The sequence below is a fragment of the Dendrobium catenatum genome, unplaced genomic scaffold, assembly GCF_001605985.2.
Source record: "Dendrobium catenatum unplaced genomic scaffold, ASM160598v2 fragScaff_scaffold_362, whole genome shotgun sequence".
Taxonomy (NCBI): Eukaryota; Viridiplantae; Streptophyta; class Magnoliopsida; order Asparagales; family Orchidaceae; genus Dendrobium; species Dendrobium catenatum.
Genome location: NW_021318824.1, coordinates 169,751 through 188,573, shown reverse-complemented (window position 1 = coordinate 188,573; position 18,823 = coordinate 169,751). Strand labels below are relative to the sequence as shown.

At 34.9% G+C, this 18,823-nt stretch overlaps 1 protein-coding gene across 1 annotated transcript; it reads right to left on the bottom strand.

The window, feature by feature from the left end:
* Nucleotides 1-4,018: 4,018 nt before the first annotated feature.
* Nucleotides 4,019-14,922, bottom strand: LOC110112050 (far upstream element-binding protein 2; the record flags this gene model as incomplete). The annotated part of the gene is given in 7 exon segments (XM_020844126.2): nt 4,019-5,636; nt 9,784-9,903; nt 13,448-13,519; nt 13,607-13,702; nt 13,786-13,971; nt 14,067-14,185; nt 14,774-14,922. Coding segments are annotated over 7 exon segments (1,735 nt in total), but the record flags the coding sequence as incomplete, so codon positions are not given.
* Between the last annotated feature and the right edge of the window lie 3,901 nt (nt 14,923-18,823).

Here is an 18,823-nt window from a genome sequence, read left to right as displayed (position 1 = left end):
AAGATAGGAATTGATCCAGATCTTCAGGTTTTTGTCTTTTGATTGATAGTGATTCTTTTGTACTCAGGATAGATTTTAGAACTGGTGATTGTAGTATAGTTCCTGAGTATTGTGCATGACCTTTTTGAGATATGAATCGACTTGTATATTGATGTTTTAAATTTCATAGATGTTTGATAGACTGTTTAATTGAAGGTTTTAGATAACTCTGGTAAATTATTTGAGAAATAGATTGACATTCTTTCCAAGTTAGATCTTGGGGCATCACACAAGGAAGGGCCTTATTTGTAATTGACTGCAAATACTAGTGGATTCATTCAAACTGGTCCAAACCCCGTGATTTTTTCACCTTTTCAGGGGTTTCCACATAAAAATTCTGGTCTCTTATGAATGCTACACCCTCTCTCTTATCTGCTTGTGTGATAGATTTTCGTACAACGCTAAGGCATTAAATCATATATTTCTCTACCACCGTGAATATTCTAGGACGCAACAATTATATTAGGCTCATGGTCAGAGTCTGTGTGTTCTCCAATAGCTTCAAATCATTAAGCAATGAATCAATATGATATAATCGATAAGGCACAAAGCCCTATGTCAACTAAGGTGGCTTGAAATGTATCCCCTTAGATAAATACTCACCCCCAAGTCAACAAGGAACCCTTGAATGAAGCAACTCATGACTCCGATAAGGATCCTTCTGTCATGTTAGGTCGACTACCTTCTTTGACGAAGTAGACCAAGGACTACGATGGAACCATCAGATCTTGATCGGGCTCGTCATTATCCCCCCACCATTTGCTTTAAGTATAGGGAGGTGAATTTTCAATTTTAAATATTAAATTTTCAAATACTTAAATCATGCTTCTAATATATACGCTAGATACTCTGTATCTATTTGACAACTAGCCTTAATTGAAAGTTCTCTCTCGTTATCTGGAGGGGTAATTAACTATAGGGGCTTGCGCCTATAAAAAACCAAAACTCAGGTCATAAAGTCCCCGCAAAATGAAATCTTTGGGTAGTGTTATTTAAAGCCCAATTTACCTTCTAAAAAATTGCTTCAAACTTAAACATTAAAACTCTCCTCGAAAACCTGAAAAAGAAAAAAAAAGAGCCCGCGAAGAGGCTGGGGTGCAGGTGCGAATTTTCAGAGCCCACATGAGCACAATAGCACCATTCTTATAGTTGCAAATTTATTAACCAAAGAGTTGCTACCAAAGAAATTTAATAAGCATATTGAAAAAATGAGTATCATTTAAAAGTATTATTGACTTTTTCTATAAGTTTATTATTTTTTATGGCATAAACATAGTATTGTTTCAAATACACCGATGCATAATATTTCATCATGTAAGTAGCATGCATATAAGCATGCTTGAATTATGTGAATATTAATAGGGTTTGTCTCTACCTAAGTTATTATTGTTGGACCATTATAAGTATATCTCATTACATGTTTAGTATATAACAAACAATGTAATATATTAAAAGGATTGGATTGCACTCATGATGTACAAAGGATATGATTTCAAGCACTTATTTGTATTATTATTAAAGCATTAAATTGAATGATGTCAGAAATATGTTCATTAAGTACTTAATTTTTCTTTATAAGACTTTATTTGAGGTAATTCTTTTATTATTTTCATAAGTAATTTTTTAGTACAAAAAATTTAAAAAAACAACAGAAAAAATGACAAAAGATTGCCTTAAACAAAATCTAACTTTAATCATGGCTTAGTAGTTAATTATGTATTGAAAATTATTGATTAATGGAGAGATTATTTATCCAACCTTTATGAATCCATTAAATAACTGAATTAGTAACTATCAAGCATCTTCTACCCCATTAAGTGTTAGTTTTCTCCATTAGGAAAACACAGTACACTAATAGAAAGAAAGGGAAAAAGAAAGAAAACCCTAATTTCTTTAATTATTTGATCAATTTCAATGAAATAGATCACCATGAATCAATGAATGTTTTCTTCAATTTATTATTATTATTATTATTTCTGAAAATCCTCAGGTTCAAGATCTTAAGCATAAAATTTATGCAAAAAAAATTAAAATTTGATTTGTATGATTGAGAAAAATTCTTCTATAAATTGAGAAAATTCTTAGATGGGAGGCCACCACAATGTTCCTTTTTTTGTACTAGGAAGTACTGAATGTAACAATAGGCTAGTAGAAATTGAAGCAACCTAAAGGCTTTGAAAGCTTTCTTCAAAGGTAAAATTATTTTGCGCAGATACGTACGCCGTCCGGAGGTGAATCAAAACGCACCACATCACTTTTTGCTGTATACTGCGCATATTTACTGGGTGATGTGGCATATTCTAATTTGTCTCCGAACGATTTAGTATCTGCACAAAATAATTTCTCTTCAAAGTGTCATTTTTAAATGTTGCACCACCTCTTGGTTGCCTTCGGAGGGGAAAATTATTGGGTCAGGTCACCAGCACAGCTTATGTTCAGTATTCACAGTATTGAGCTAAGTACTGAGTACCGAGCAGTACTGAGCTCGGTACGGTACTGTTTGGTACTGCTCAATACCGAGTCAGTATCAAGTAGGAGGTGATGTGGCGCATTTTCATTGGGCTCCGAACACATCCCATGACCTGACCCAATAATTTTCCCTTCGGAAGGAGCTAATTTGTCGTCCTTTCAATGCTAAACAAAAAGGGTTTGAACATGAAGTTCCAGTTGTATGGGAACCACAGTGCAAACACTATATTTTATGAGGCAAAAGCATACAGGAAAGAAAGTCAAGAATGGAGGGTAAATGAATAATAGAATAATTGCATTAACTTTCAACTTAATACAATGAAGCAATTCAATCAAAACACGATACGCCATAATCTCTTTAATTGAAAATCTTGATCAATGACTTTACCTTTTTATTCGCCTAACAGGAAGTGACATAGCTCATTGTGGTCTGATATCTAATAGCTGGTTTTCATTGTACACTGTTGCAACCATTAAAATTGCATTTGGAATAGCTTTTTTATTGCTCTTTAAAATAAATTTTTAATAAAAACTTTTCTTCAAAAATTTTTTATATTAAAATACTACTAAAAAATAATAAGAAAGCTGTTAGAAACTAAGCTTAAGATAATTTCTACAGCATTCATAGGTAAGATTTAAATAATAAAAATAACAATTAAATTAAGTACTTCAAGAGATTACCTTAGCTAAATATCAAAGGAAACAATTTTAATCGTTATCATATTTTATCATATTTTTTTAATAAATTGACACAGCCAAAATCACCGAGAAAATTCAATGACATCAAGTGACATAAGTGAAATATTACGTTGTTATTAGGGGTGCAAATGAGTTAAACTAAATCGAGTCGAGCTCGAGCCAAGGGTGTTTGAATCGAGCTCGACTGTCAAATACCAAGCTCGAGCTCAAGCTCGACTCATCTCATGTCGAGCAGCTCGTCGAGCTCAGTCCCGAGCTCCGCGGTCGAGCTCCATCCCAAGTAGGCTCGTTGTGGCATCCATTGTCATCCTAAGCTTTGTCATCATCCTGAGCTTCGCCGCCGATATCCGTCATCTCGAGCTCGTCGTCACGTCCATTGTCATCCCGAGGTCCGTCGTCGTCCTGAGCTCGACTGTCGAGATTCATCATCCCGAGCTCGTCTGTCAACGTCCTAAACTCCTCTGTCGAGATCCACGTGCTCCGTCATTTTGGTTGTCCCGCCCGACCTTAAAATCATCCTCTTGCCCGCTCAATTGAGATTTCCTTCTCCCGCCCAATCACCTACGCGAGTTGACGAGTCGAGCGGAGGTCTGTTCGAGCTCGATAAGCCGTCAAGCTCGAAATCGTGTTCGAGCTCGACACGATGAGCTCAATAAGCTCGACTCGTTGAGCCTATTACCGAGTTGAATCCAAGCCAGCTCGCGAGTCCACTTGACTCAATTACACCCCTAATTGCTACACACAACTATGCACATGACAAGTAAGAAATCATTAATACCATGAACAAAAATGAACAAAAATATTAAAATGCTAGACAAGAACAAAAAATTTATATCAAATTGTACCTGAAAAATCGAACATGTTTACATAAAACTACTATTTCTGTCAAAATGTTGATCGATTAATAAAAGGACCCATCAGAGCCAATAAAAAAATCAAAATACTGGAGGAGATTAGAAATATGATGTTCAGTTGTACCAAATTGATTCAAATGTTCTCCTGCCAATATCAGGCAATTATCACTTGCAAGCAATGCAGAATCCTTCAAATATTACTGTTGGCTAGCAGCAAAATCTATTGATTGGGTCAAGCCCTCCAATCCTCTCCAACTCCTCATCCGCAATCTTCCTGCCCTAAAAACATGAAACCTCATAAAATAGAATTGAAGCTGATTAACAGAGTAAAAGATAATGCTTCAAGCATAACTGATTACCTAAGAAGTACCCACACAGGCAAAGATGAAAACTACAGAAATAATAATATTTCCACCCTACCATAGTAGCATCAAATTTAAAGCCTCCTAGTACTACTAATATACCATTTAGTTTGAAAAGAAATTAGAAGTCATATCTTAAGACTTAAAGAACTCCAAAACCTTGGATCGCCATATTTCCATGGCAACCAGTAATTCAGTAGATGAATAACAATAGCAAGGATCAACTCTGCGGAGAAGCTTTTGTGACTCCAGTAGCCGCAGCTGGTTCGGCGGAAGTTGCAGGTGCACCATCAGTGGAATATGGAGGCTGCGAATAAGCATTGCCAGAATATGCATCACCGTACAGCTGCGTCTGCTGCTGAGAATAGGTTGTAGTATGACTTATCGGAGCTCCGCCGTAAGACTGTTGTTGCCCATAGCCCGCCTGCGGAACCCCGGAAACATACCCCGATGCAAGCTGCTGAGAGTCCTGAGAATATACCTGTGCAGAATGACCATAAACTTGAGCAGGCTGAGCATAGCCAGCCTGAGAGGAGGGAGGCTGACCATAAGCTTGAGATGGCTGTGGTTTTTGCCCAAGAGGAGGCTGGGCAGACGGTTGGCTAGCATATCCTGGCTGAGATGTAGGAGTCGCGACGTATCCAGGCTGCGCTGCGGCACTCGGCTGCTGGCCAGGAGGAGCTTGTTGAGTAGAAGTTTCAACGCCATAGTTGGGATTAGCTCCCTCCTGAGTTGATGGAGCGGCATTACCATAAGAAGGTGCAGAGCTATAACTTTGCTGAGCATAGCCGGACTGTGGATTTGAAATTGCTTGATTATAACTTTGTGGATACCCAGCAGAAGATTGGGAATAGGTGGATTCACCATATGGAGCCTGACCATTGTAGGATGTGGGCATCTGGTTGTAATTGTAATTATTGCCATCTAGGGCAACGGAGGATCCCCCCACTGGTGGAGGGGGAAGCTGCTGCTGCTGTGGCTGTTGCTGGTTGTAGTAATCATATGCAGTGCCTTGGGTGGTCTGTTGCACCGAGGTTGCATATCCAACATAAGGAGACTGAGACATGTTATATTGAGGTACTGGACCAGGATAAGCTCCTGGCTGCATGTAGCCATAATTAGGTTGCTGCATCTGTGGTGCTCCTGTTGGAACCCAGCTTGTTGGAGGCCTAGGTGGGCGATATCCTCCTGTTTGTGGGTTTCTAGCACGATTCTGCATAATAGAAGTCATCTTATGAACCATATCATCTCATAAAGATGTACAGAAGGCAATATGGGACAAACATTCAATACATTGAAAAAAATAATAAAAAACTGTTTTGCATTTAATATTCAAAGACCAAGCATTTAAGTGTTCATTATTTGGAAATGGAAGACCAACTTACCATATTAGATGATAACTCCCAAGGCACACATCTGATGTCCCCTCTTCTCCCATGTCCTAACTTATTTGGACTAGTAGAAAGTACCGCACAGCCTAAACAAACATTTCTAAGAGAACATGTATATTTTCACATGCAACAAAATATATATGGTTTGTCCAAAAGAATCAAATCACAAATATCTCAACTGGAGAGAGCATAATAGATATATACAGAAGAAAAAAAATGACAACGGCAATAGGCTTAGAGAAGTATTGCATAATAAGAAAATACAAAGATTTAAGGAGATTGAATATACCATCAATAAAATTTCCTCCAAAGAAATAAAAAAGAAATATAATCGCATGATCATGTGGAGTTAATAATAATGATAGTGAAGAGAAAAAATTCAATTTCATGAACTACCAGCTTTTCAAAAAGAACTTTGAACTGGGTTGTCTTTAGGAAGTCAACCTGCAGGAATGGAAGGCAGATGATAATTAAAGAACAAGATTTAAAGAAGAGTGTAGCTCTATGTGCAGTTCCTGAATGGCTGAAGAAAGGGGGTGAGGGAATGTGTCACAATTTTAGTAACCAACAAATGGACAACAAATAACAATGAAACTATGTAGTAAATTTACTTCTAAAAGTATGCTGCATGGGAGCACAACACAACTCTACATGATACTCAAAAACTCCATAATGCTCGAGGACATGGCAAAGATATGCAACATTAAATGTTCAATTTTAATTTTTACCAAAAAAAGCTAATTAGCATCCGTATCTGGCATACATCTTATTAAAAATTTTTAGAATATGAAAGCAATAAGTTTCACATGATCACAAATAGATATAACAATTTATTATGCTATCTTATAGAAATTTTCCTAGCAAATATATTTCGTGCTCATTCTATATTTTTAAATTTCTAAAAGCATGTGTATAATATCCTTGGTTTATGAAGGGTGAAGATTTTTTTTTTAATGGATACACAAGCATAAACAAACGGTAGAATTTTTAATCTCAAAATAGATTTGTGTCCAGGGTATTCTAGAGTTGCATCTGCATATGCTTCTCTTCACATACAATATATATATAATTATATATATATATATATGGTGACTTGCTACAGTAGGATATTTGTATATTCTTCTTATGTATGCCTACATAAACACATAAAATTCAACATATAATCTGCATTAAAAATACTTAAGAGTGTAACCTTCTCATATAATATCATAATCCAGTGCACTTCATGCTTCACAGCAATTAAATAAATCTTACTGCTCAGGGAAATGTGAAGGAGCAAATACTGTGTATTTGTATGCAAGATTTACATATGCCAGTTAAAAATTAATTATAGAAGGAAATAATATGAAAAAGACATACAAGAAAAAAAAAGTATTAAAAGAAACTAAACTTATTTGATAGAGTTCAAAGAGAAGAACCAATAAGGACAAGAAAAATGTCAAGGCTGCGCAAAAAAAGTAAATGTGAGCCTCAATTAATGAGTTATAATAATAATGAAGCTTGTTGATAGCTCAGCAGCTACCACATAAATTTCAGAAATATTCTTTATCATGAGCAATAAGAATATAGAAAAGAAAATAAAAGCAACTACAAAACCATAGGAAATTATACATGAACAAAAGAATAGCGTGGGAAAGAGACTAGAGTGCTTTTAATGAAAATATTAAGAGAGAAGTATTTTTGGGAGATTGACAGGATAAAATATAAGAAAACGTAAATGCACTTCGTTTTAAAACAATAACAATTTACCACATATTGTGGTGCCTTCTTAGGTTGCTGCCCAACTGAAAACAATAGTTAAATGATACAAGGCTCAACATGAATACAGACGCTAAAAGCAATTATATACTATGTCAGAATCCCTCTTTCTCGGAATTGATAGCTGGTTAGTACTTCTTCCATAAAAACGTGACTGAACTAGAATGAGATAAGTAAAACAAAGTTCATAGCTCACATGAAGAAAACACGATGTGTAGAATATAAAGGTTAGTACTTTCAGAAAAGTTTCTGCATTTGCATGAATAAATACACATCAATGCAGAGAGATTCCAAGCGAGAATGCATACAAGAATAGAACATTCACATTTTCTTTTTACATTCAAGGATAGATAAGGCAATATGCAGAGGTAAAAGGGATTAACAGAAGAAAAGGTGAATACACAAGTGAAGAAATAGATAACAATATGACAATTATGAGTCATCACTAAGTAGAACAGCTAAAATTTTCAATTACACAATTATAAAGACGGGTTGGAAAGCTGCAAATAAAGATGGCATGACAATGGAATATATAACATGATGAATCAAAGAGGATCATAAGCATGGAAAGAGCATTCAATTTTCCTGACCATCACTTGCCAGTTTGAGCATTAAAGTATCAAACTTAATCTTGAACATTATTTCATCTTTATTAGCTTTATCTTAATTATTTGAGGCTGGCAATACGAACCCACATTTTTCATTCATTCTTGATGAATTTATTATGAAGTGTTAAAGACTTTCTTAACAAATCATTTTGAACAATTTTTATCCATGTAAACTAAGGGCTACCTCTATTCTTTCAAATCCTCAAAAACTAACTTTACCGACTAACAAATGCATTTTCTACTCTTCATAAAATTTTTCCAAAACACCTAAAGTCTACTTGTAGTCACATTATCTGCAATGGATGTAACTCCAATATTTCCTCTAATATAATCTTGCAGTTGTCTAGGGGTATAATTGAGTCAGAATTGGCTTCATAAATAACTCATGAATTGAGCTTGATGAGCCAACAAGTCAAATTTGAGCCAACCCCGCTAATTCAGTATATTGTTCTTTATTATGTTTCAAACTAATCTCTCCTTTAATCATAATTCCCTAGCAAGAAAATTAGAAAAATAGAGAATAAGACTCCATAGTAAAAATTATGGAATGTTCAAACCACAAAATAAAATTGAGCATACATGATATTCCGGCTCCATTTCCTATAAATTTATGTTTGCTTGCCGGAACTGCAGCAGCAATTTTAAGGTATTTGGTTCAATAGCTATGAGAAAAGGTTCATCTGTTTGAAAGTTGTGAATCAGCTATTTTAAAAAGATATTATAGGTGCTTATTCAAAAAGTGCTTTAATGAATTTTAGATTTTTTATCATATTAATTATTATTCATTATTTTAATGAGTTATATATTATTTAAGGTTATAATATTATATTATACTTGTATGAAATTCATAAAAAATCATTTTCATGATACAATAAACTCATATAAGTGCCACAACAATTTTTAGCTATATAGCCAAAACGTTTACATCACCGTTGAACACCACTATACATAATTTTACCAAAAAAATCCATCCACTTTTGTCAACAACACAGCACAATACAGCCCAGCACACCTGAATGGAACAATGCCAAAAAGAGCATTAATGTACGTTGTACGCAAGATGATGTGGACAAAAATCAAATCAAGTGGTAGGAAATTAAACAAAGCAATGTAAACTGGAGTTGAGCAATAATGTCCAGTCTAGTTCCTACAAAGCTTTTTGATGTCCACTCTTAATTGAATACAAGCAAAGGAAACAATCTGGGACTGTTAATATCACATTTGACATATAACCATTCAGAACTTTAACCTTTTTTGCTAATTCACAGATCATCTAAGATTCTAAGTAGATCATTCACACTTGTTTTTTAAGATTTAATGACATAAATTTTTTAAATGGAACTGATCAAATTCATTGATGATAGGTAAAAAGTAATTCAAATTCCGTTATTATGAACCAGCCACTAGGATTTTTACTAATAAAATGCATTACAAGTAGAAGTACAATTTTAACCCTTTAGATTAGCTGTTCTATTAAATTTTTTATATTGCTTTGATGCTACTGCTGAGCTGAACTTTATTCAAAGAATATAAGTTCATCACATCAAATAAATGAACAAGAAAGTCGAGTATTTTTTTCAACCATTTAGGGCCCTGACCATACCTCGCTATTTACAACATCATTGACCAACTGCTTTGCCAATTCAATCTGTTCCTTCGTGCCATCTATATGTACAGTTCTCTCAGTTGAGGGATCTCCTGGAGGTAGATGCAGTGGTATCACCTGCATTAAGACAACATCCAAGCATAAATAAAATCTGACAATGAAATTATAAGCACAAGTTTATAGAGGCACAAGTGAGCAGAAAGTAGATGTAAAAAAAACCAAAAGGATTCGATGAAGTTTTATGAGTCACAAATTGCTTCCTCAAGCATTTAAAAGATATTGAGAAGACCAAAAAGTTGCACATCAAGTTATTTTGAGCACCAAGATATAATAAGAGAAAAAAAAAAAGGCTGACAAGGCAGAAATAACTTTTTAAAAACATATCAATCTTTCTGTAAACAAATGTTAACTTTGAGTAGGCAACAACAGGCCTATCATTATGTTTTATTCTTAACTAAACAATGAATTTCTCAACCCATACAAAGTGATTCAATAAGAAGAACAGAAACTCAAGCCTTTCACGTGATAAACAAAGATTTAAATAAAAGTCATATGCTCCAAACAATTGGCCAAGCTGCACTTGCATAACTTCCACACGGAGAACTTAGCAGCAACAATTAACTTACAAGTTGAAATAGGTTTATTGGCAGACCAGTTTGTGAGCCTAACTACAAGGTACAACGACAGCAATGGCCTAGTGATTACTTTTTCCATAATAGCCAACCGATTACTTCTCTCCAAGCACACCTCATGCTTTCTCATTCCCATATACTCTAGCATTCTCTACTGTTTTCCTACATTCCAGTATTCATAACTAGGAAACCTTGCATATAAATCCCTCATTTTTTTAACAAGTCTAATTAATTACAACGGTTCATTTTAAATTGACCACATTGGACCTGCCATTTTTATCTTTATAGAGATTATACATTAGTTCCATCAACACATATTATCAAATTATTAAACAAGACTGACACGTTGTCGCTGTCGGGTCCCAAGTCCTGAATGAGAAAAGTAAAGGATTGCGTTAGATAGTCAACAACCAGCGTAAAACTTGTCGAATAATCATGACATTAATTAAATAAGACTATAAATTTGAGAAAAATAATTGTTCCGACTTCCCCATTAGACTCCCAAACTATGCCAAAGAGATAAGAAACAAAAATAGCAAGCAGCTCCATTGCCTCACTGTGAAAAGTTGTAGCCAACGAGGTCATACCCACAAAAGCTATATATCAAATACTTGCTTTTCTTTTACTAATCATAAGTAATTTATCTTCTAAACTTTTTTTTATTATTCTAAATTTTCAATTATTCCAAAATAGGCCTCATCATTTAAAAGTATCATCCACAACACCAAGGTAACAACTTTAATGTCATTTGTAAGCATTTTGATACCTCTACAAAAAGATACAAACTTATTATTGATCCTTGATTGGAACAAAGGGAATGAAATAGGAGCAAGCTCACCAAACAAGGCCGAGTACAGGCCTAATAGCATCCATTGATTTTAGACCTGCCCATCCTAGTTGGTTTTGATTTCAATGTGATGGCTTCTCTATTCTAATCTTTTAGGAAATTCAAATTTTCATTCATTTTGTTTAGGAAATAGGTTCATTTATTCTAGGAAGATAGTTTCCTTTGTTATAGGAAATAATTCTCTTGATTCTAGAAGTTAGCTATTTATATGGATTTAGTTCTGCAGTACAGATTACAGAACTTGTATTTATCCATATGGAAGTAATAGAAAATTATAATTCACTGCACTCTCCTCAACCTCTTGCCCATCAACCAGCAGCCAACTCCCTCTTTATATAGATTTTTTATGAAGTGTCTTATTTCAAACACCAAGCATTCACCAATCTATCTTTATTTCAGAAGGGCATGAAAAGTGCAAGCGCACCTGCTAATATGGCTGGTAAAATTTTTAAAATCCAAATGAAGTTTGATAAGTACTGGATTATAATTTGTTTTTGCCATATGCTGATCTCCTGGACATGACGTTTAAGCTAGAATACAGTTAATTTTGCGAGTCAACTCTTTATAGAGATGAGGATGCGAATTAGAAAATATTATTTATGCATTATTCAATCTTCTAAAAAGTCCGCTTTTAAAACAGCATAAAAAGGATCGGTCAGTTCGAATCAAGTTGTTTGCAAAAGCCAATCAAAAGAAAGGAAGTGCAAAAGTCAATCAAAAGAAAGGAAGTTCAATGTATATTAGAAAAGACGATCAATAGTTAAATTTTAAATTTTCATATGTTAATTTTTATTTAGAGCTAATATATTCATCAAATGTTGATATTGACTGCTTAGATTTTAATGCAAGGCTTCAAGTAGATTGCCTTTCTACGAGATATTTCGTCTATTCAAGTAGGTACAGATTGTTCAGAATCAGCTTTTAGTATCGGTAGAAAATTTATAAACCTAACAAAATTCATGCACTTGTTTGTTAATGATGATTGGCTTTGTGCTAATAGTTTTTCCTTAGGCAAGTCTGAATTCTTATATTCTTATGGTTTTCTTCTTTTTGCTAAGCTTTGATATTTTTATTTTTACAGTTAGCCAACGCATTTTAGACCATAATGATGAGGATGTTGGGGGTTCAAGTGATGAAGATAGAGAAAATAATAATGAGTAAAATTGTCATCTCTATGTAGGTTCTTTCAATTTATTTTCTTAAAAACACACTACAACATCAAAGGTAAATAACCTTAAAGACATTTTGTGCGCTTTGAAGATAATGACTATAGGTACAAAGTTTTAAGTTCTACCATGTAACATTTTTTGTAAGACCGATTGTAGACTTGCGCAAACCTTAAAAGTAAACTTTGTATCAAGGCTCACTTTAGAATTTATATCAAGTTTATAATATTTTTTAACTCTCACTAATGGGCATTTTATTGTTTTTAACAATAATTCAGCTTGAATTACGAATAAACAAATCACTTTCAATAACAATTAGAAATTATATTATACTTTCATGAATCTTTAGTGTAAGAAAAAAATTTCTTAAACCTTTTTTAAGTTTATTGGGAAAATTGAAAAAAGTTTCTTAAACAATAAAGTTAACTCATTTATGATATCAGATGAGAGGCACATAGCAAGCTTTTCTTAGTCAGACTCACGGTAAAAAAAATCTATAAGTTGTGGCCTTAGCATAAAAATAAGCTGGCTCAGTACATCAGCACATTTTCAGTTATTTTTAAAAAACCATAAGCATACAAAACCATAATGATTAACAGTCTTATGTATATCTAACTAATTTAGTTCACCTGTGATAGCTCAAAACACAAAAACATGATAGATAACCTCTTTTAGGCCTAGTACCACATATCTATAGATGCATCAAGCAACCCAAAACATCTCCTCTCACTAAATTTAATTAAAATTTTCAATGACAGAAACCAAAATTTTAATATCACATCAAATATAACAAATCCAAAAAGAAATTAAGAAAATATTAGAATGCTGGACAAAAATTTATTAAAACGAAATCCAAAACTACCAGTGCCAACAAAAAAGCTATTGAAGGAACAAAAGTAGCCGGCATGTGGAAAAGAAAATCCAAGTTTGGTATTGACAGTAATGAGTGGTGACTTTGAAAAAACACTAACTGATTGTGAAAAAACTTATATGGTCATATAAACAGAGGTGCAGACCTGAATACGTGCCCCGCAAGTAGCCTGCATGTTTTTGATATTCTCACCGCCTTTGCCAATTATTAAGCCTACCTGAATATCATAAATATCAAATCAAAATAAGTCTAGGAGGACAGAACTACAAAATTCACCCTGATATAGTTCACCGAGGTCACTAACCTTATTGTTGGGAACTTTCATTGAAAAATGATCAGAATTAGTAGGAACAGCAGCAAATTTTCGGGCAGAAATAATTCCAGAGCCACCAACATCAGCCTTCACAAGTAATACAAAATTAGTAAATGAAAAAAATAGTATATCAGAATGGTCTTTCCTTCTTGATGTATTCCATCAGCTACCTCAGAAAGCACTTCATTTATCAATTGTTCAGCCTTGCTAATCTGCTCGGGAGTACCAATAAGGTCTACAGATCTGGTCAGTGCATTAGGATCAGCATCTAAATCTCTAGTTATTTGAATCCTGGCTCCAGATTGCACCTGAAGATATTTGATTGTTTCTCCACTTCGACCAATGATAACTCCAACCTAACAAGAAAGATTCAAGAGTGATAGATCATAAAAATGATCCACCTTGAACATACGGGATAGCATATAGAAGACATGGTTCAAAAGATCAATACCCTGCCATTAGGAATCTCAACTTTTTTGTTTGAACCTGAATAGCCATGAGAAGAAAAAGTAGAATTGGTCCCTCCAAGTTGCAATGCTATAGACTGACCCATTGGCTTTAGTGATTGATCTTAAGCGCATGGAAACAGAACATAAAGTTTCATAATTTAGGAATAAGCCACGAGAAATTTTATTTGCATAAAAAATTTATGAAACCATGCTTATGTAAATCATATCACAAACTAAACAAAACAGTGCAATCTACCAGGCTCGAGCAGATCAAACAAAGAATAGGTAACGAGGAAGCGTCTCATACACAGAAAAAACAGCAAATTATGGGATTGTGTGGCTCAGAACTGTGATCCGAACTAATACTGTCGCACTACAATAAATATTAACCAAACCCTAGAGATGCATAAACATTCACCGTACTCAAGAGTCCTCATAGAAATGCCTTATATGAAATTGCTGGCACCAACCATGAAATATTAGATGAAGAGGGCCAGATCGTAAGCCATTTCAGCAGGCACAATGCAACATAAAAAATTAAAAAGGATAATACGTTAAAGTTATTAAGCCCTAGACAAATGTAAGAAGAACATGAACAATTACACAGATGAAGGATTCTCACTCTCCTGAACATATTCTACGTTCCTTGCAAGACTCTAATCAAACTAAAACACAGCAGATAAGGAGATCAAAACAGAAAGACATATACCGGAGCTAAAACCCTTGTAGCTCGAATCGTCCGCACCGCCATCGCTTTCAGTCCTGGGCCTCTTAGCCTCGGCGACACTGAATAACCTTGCAGCAATCTCCTGAGCTCGCTTTTTGGCAAGTTCGATGCCATCGGGAGGGGGCGGAACGTTATTGTAGGACGACAGGGCTGCAGCCCCAGAAGTAGACGAAATGATAGGATCCGAGAATCCGGTGGACCGCCGACCGGAAGCAGGGGTAGCAGGGGAGGGAGAGGTAGCACCACTATGATCGTCGAACTTTCGCTTGCTATCCAACCGGGACGAATATTGAAGGTCTTCTGCCATCAGGAGAAGGCCGCCGCTTCCGCTGTAAAGCGAGGAGAACCACAGATGAAAGATGCGGAAGCAGGATTAAAGAGCTAGCGACCGACGATCTAGGAAACCCTAGATGCAAAAGAGAACGATAGGACTGCCAGTGGAAATCGTAAGTGGATGGCTAAAATGAAATTTTGCGCTGCTACGCAACAGTTAAATTTATAAACCCATTTTCTTAAACAATTTCAGTCCGGTGTGATCCGCCCCTCAACTATTTTAAGAATATATATATTATAAACCCATTTTCTTAAACACCCCCATCGCCCTTTAATCTTTATTATCTTGTAAATTAGTTTTTTTTTCTCATTTATGAAAAAGCCTTATACATGGATAATAAAATAAATATTTTTTTTTTAAATTTGAGTTACTATATTATACGAGTTCTCGCTCCGGCTCGGGCTTAATTTTAAGCTAATGCGGGCATAAATCTTTGTAGCAATAAAGTACAAAAAGCTTTTCGTCTTAGCGATGCATCAAAATTCAGCACGGAAACAGATAATTAAGATAACAAGAGAACACTTTAGATTTTTACATGAAAAATTCAAAGAGGGAAAAACCATAAGGCCTTGCTTAGGTGAAAAGATTTCATTATATATGAGCAGATTACAAAGGTTAGATTATCCCTTAACTTGAAGACAATAAAATTACAATATATTGAAATATTGGTCAAACTTCGTATGGATACTTGGGAATTTTTAATGATAGTGAACAAATGAAGGATGTTAGAAATCAGATGGCAGTGGTCAGGAAAAAATTTAGCAAGAGCAAGCCGATGGAGCTAGTCGAGTGATTGAACGAAGTCTTAATGATGGTTAGCAGTTAGGAAGAGATATGGCGGTAGCATCGCCTAGTAGGTGATATAACGATAGTCAGTGAACATGTTAAAATTTTGGCAACGTTCGTTGGTCGAAAAAAGATCTGGCGGCGGTGACTCCCAGGATGAGATCTAATAATAATCAACGGACAAGCAAAAATCTGACGATGGTCGGTGGTTGAGAAGAAATATGATGATGTCCAACGAATAGACGAAGTCTGATGACGAGCAATGATTAGGAAGAGATCCAGTGGCAGCTAATGAACAGACAAAAATCTTGCGACGATTGATGGTCAAGAAGAGATCAAGTGGCGATAGTGCTAGATGGAGGAGATCCAGTAATAGTTGGTGGAATGATAGAAATTCAACGACCGTCAGTGGTTGGGAATAGATCCGATGGTGCAATGCTAGCTAGAGAATGCAAGAGAGCTATCTAGTTTTCTCTTCTCTTTTCTCATCCCCCTCTATTGAAGAAAAAGGGTTTATTTATGATTTTTTTTTTAGTGGCATGCTTAGTAAATATGAAAAATATCTAGGGACAAATTTAAAGTGTTCAATCGGACGAAAGATATTAATTCCCTTGATCATGGATTATTCTTCAAATGTTTATATGTCATAACGATGTTGGAATTAAGTAACTTTGGTCTTGTTAGATTTAGGGTTGCAAGCAAACCAAACGTTCGATGAGCTACTCATTGCTTGGTTCGATTAAAGCTCGTTTATGATCATTTAACTAACTAAACAAACAAACTTGAACAACATTTTTAATACTCGATCCTTAAATAAACAAGCTTTAACACTAACGTGTTTGGTTCAATTATGTTCACAAACAACATCATTTGAAGCTCGTGAACATGCTCGATATTAAGCTCGATTCGTGTTCAATTCAGAACTCATTAATAAGCTGGAAAAAAACTTGATTGATATTTAATTATAAAATTTATAAATATATATAATATAAATATTTAAATTTATTATAACATAATGATATAATTATTTTAATTAATATATTTTAAAGTAATTAAATATCATAATATATATTGTAGTTTTAATTTACTTACCATTGCTAATTTATTATATTACATCGTTAAATCTTGCTCATTTGATAACTCAAGAATACTCTTTAAATTTATTCATGAACATGCTTGTTTGATAGTTTAAAAAAATTCGCTAAATATGTTCACGAACAGAGCTCGTTAAGGCTTGTTTACTTAAAGTTCGATAAGCACTAAACGAACCGAACATGAACACCATTAATTTAAACGAACCAAACATGAACACAAACAATAAAACTTGAATCAAACACGAACTTAACTTGAACAAGCTAATAATAAATAAACACAAACATGAACACTCACATACTTGGCTCGGCTCAGTTCGTTTGCAGCACTACTTAGATTCATCTCTTCAAGCCGCTCAATTTGATTATAAGCATGTCATATTTAGATATCATTTTGTCATCCAATTAATATTTTGAAGCCTTTAAATATATTTTGGCTCTTTGATTTAAGCCTATTTAAGCTAAGATTAGACTGAATTTGGTGTAATTGAACCATAATCGGCTAAAGATGGATGTTAGGGGGACCATAATCAGGCGACGAAGGTCAGATGGATCTTAGTCGGGAACTATGGTCGGAGGGATCATAGTCGAGTAACTGTGATCGAAGGACCATTATCGATGGGCAATTATGGTTATAAGACCAAAGTCGACGGATGATGGAGACAGGAGGGATCATAGTCGGCTGGCGAGAAAGGTTAGAGGAACCATAAACGGGCAACTAATGTTGAAGGATCATAGTCAACATGTGAGGTCGGAGAAATCGTAATATGGTTGCTGAAGTTGAAAGAAAGTAGTTGATGGGTAATGAAGATTGAAGGAACCATGGTCAAACGATAGAGGTCAAAAGGACTATGGTTATGTAAAACCCTTCTAGTTTTTTTTTTTTTTTTTTTTTTTTTTTTTTTTTTTTTTTTTTTTGTCTGTACGAACTGCCTGTACGAACTGAGTAAAATGCAAGTTCGTCTGGACGAACTGAACAAATTTTTTTTACGGAACCCATCGTCCATGAACGAAAATTCATTATCGTCCGTACGATCAGTTTAAAGAGGAGATGATCTCCCTGTACACTGATCGTACAGACGATAATGAATTTTCGTCCCTGGATGATGGGCTCTGTCAAAAAAATTTGTTCAGTTCGTCCATACGAACTTGCACTTTACTCAGTTTGTACAGGCAGTTCGTACAAACTAACCATACAGATTTTCAACAGTTCGTCCGTACTAAGGTCGGTTCGTACAAATGAACTGCACCAAAAAAAATGAAATCTAGAGAGGTTTTACAGGTTAGGCTATGGAGGTTATAGGGATTGTGTTTAGGCAACGGAGGTCAGAGGGACCGTCGCCGATGACAAAGGTCGGAAGACCGTCATTAGGGGACATAGGTTAAATGGTATATATTCTGGGGACTATATTAGGTAGGCGACAGAGGTCGGATGGACCATAGTCAAGTGACTGTGGTCTAAGGACTATAGTTGGTGGGAGATAGAAATTAAAGGTATCCTAATCTCACAACAAAAGTTGGAGTGACCACAATTAAGTAATAGAGGTCAGAGGGACCATGGTCAGGATATGTAACAAATTTACATCAAAATTCATATTAAATCATGTCAAAAGAAAGCAAAATACATGCTACAATTTTATCGAAAAGCTTAAATTATATAAAATAACAAAAAAACATACTAGTCCTATCATTAGGCACTTTAGAAGTCCCTTTCACTTATTCTAACTGTCTACTTCCAGACTTAGCACATCTTTGTCTATGTCTAGGCAATGGGCATTTTACCATTTGATGCCCATAATCACCGCATCTAAAACATTAACA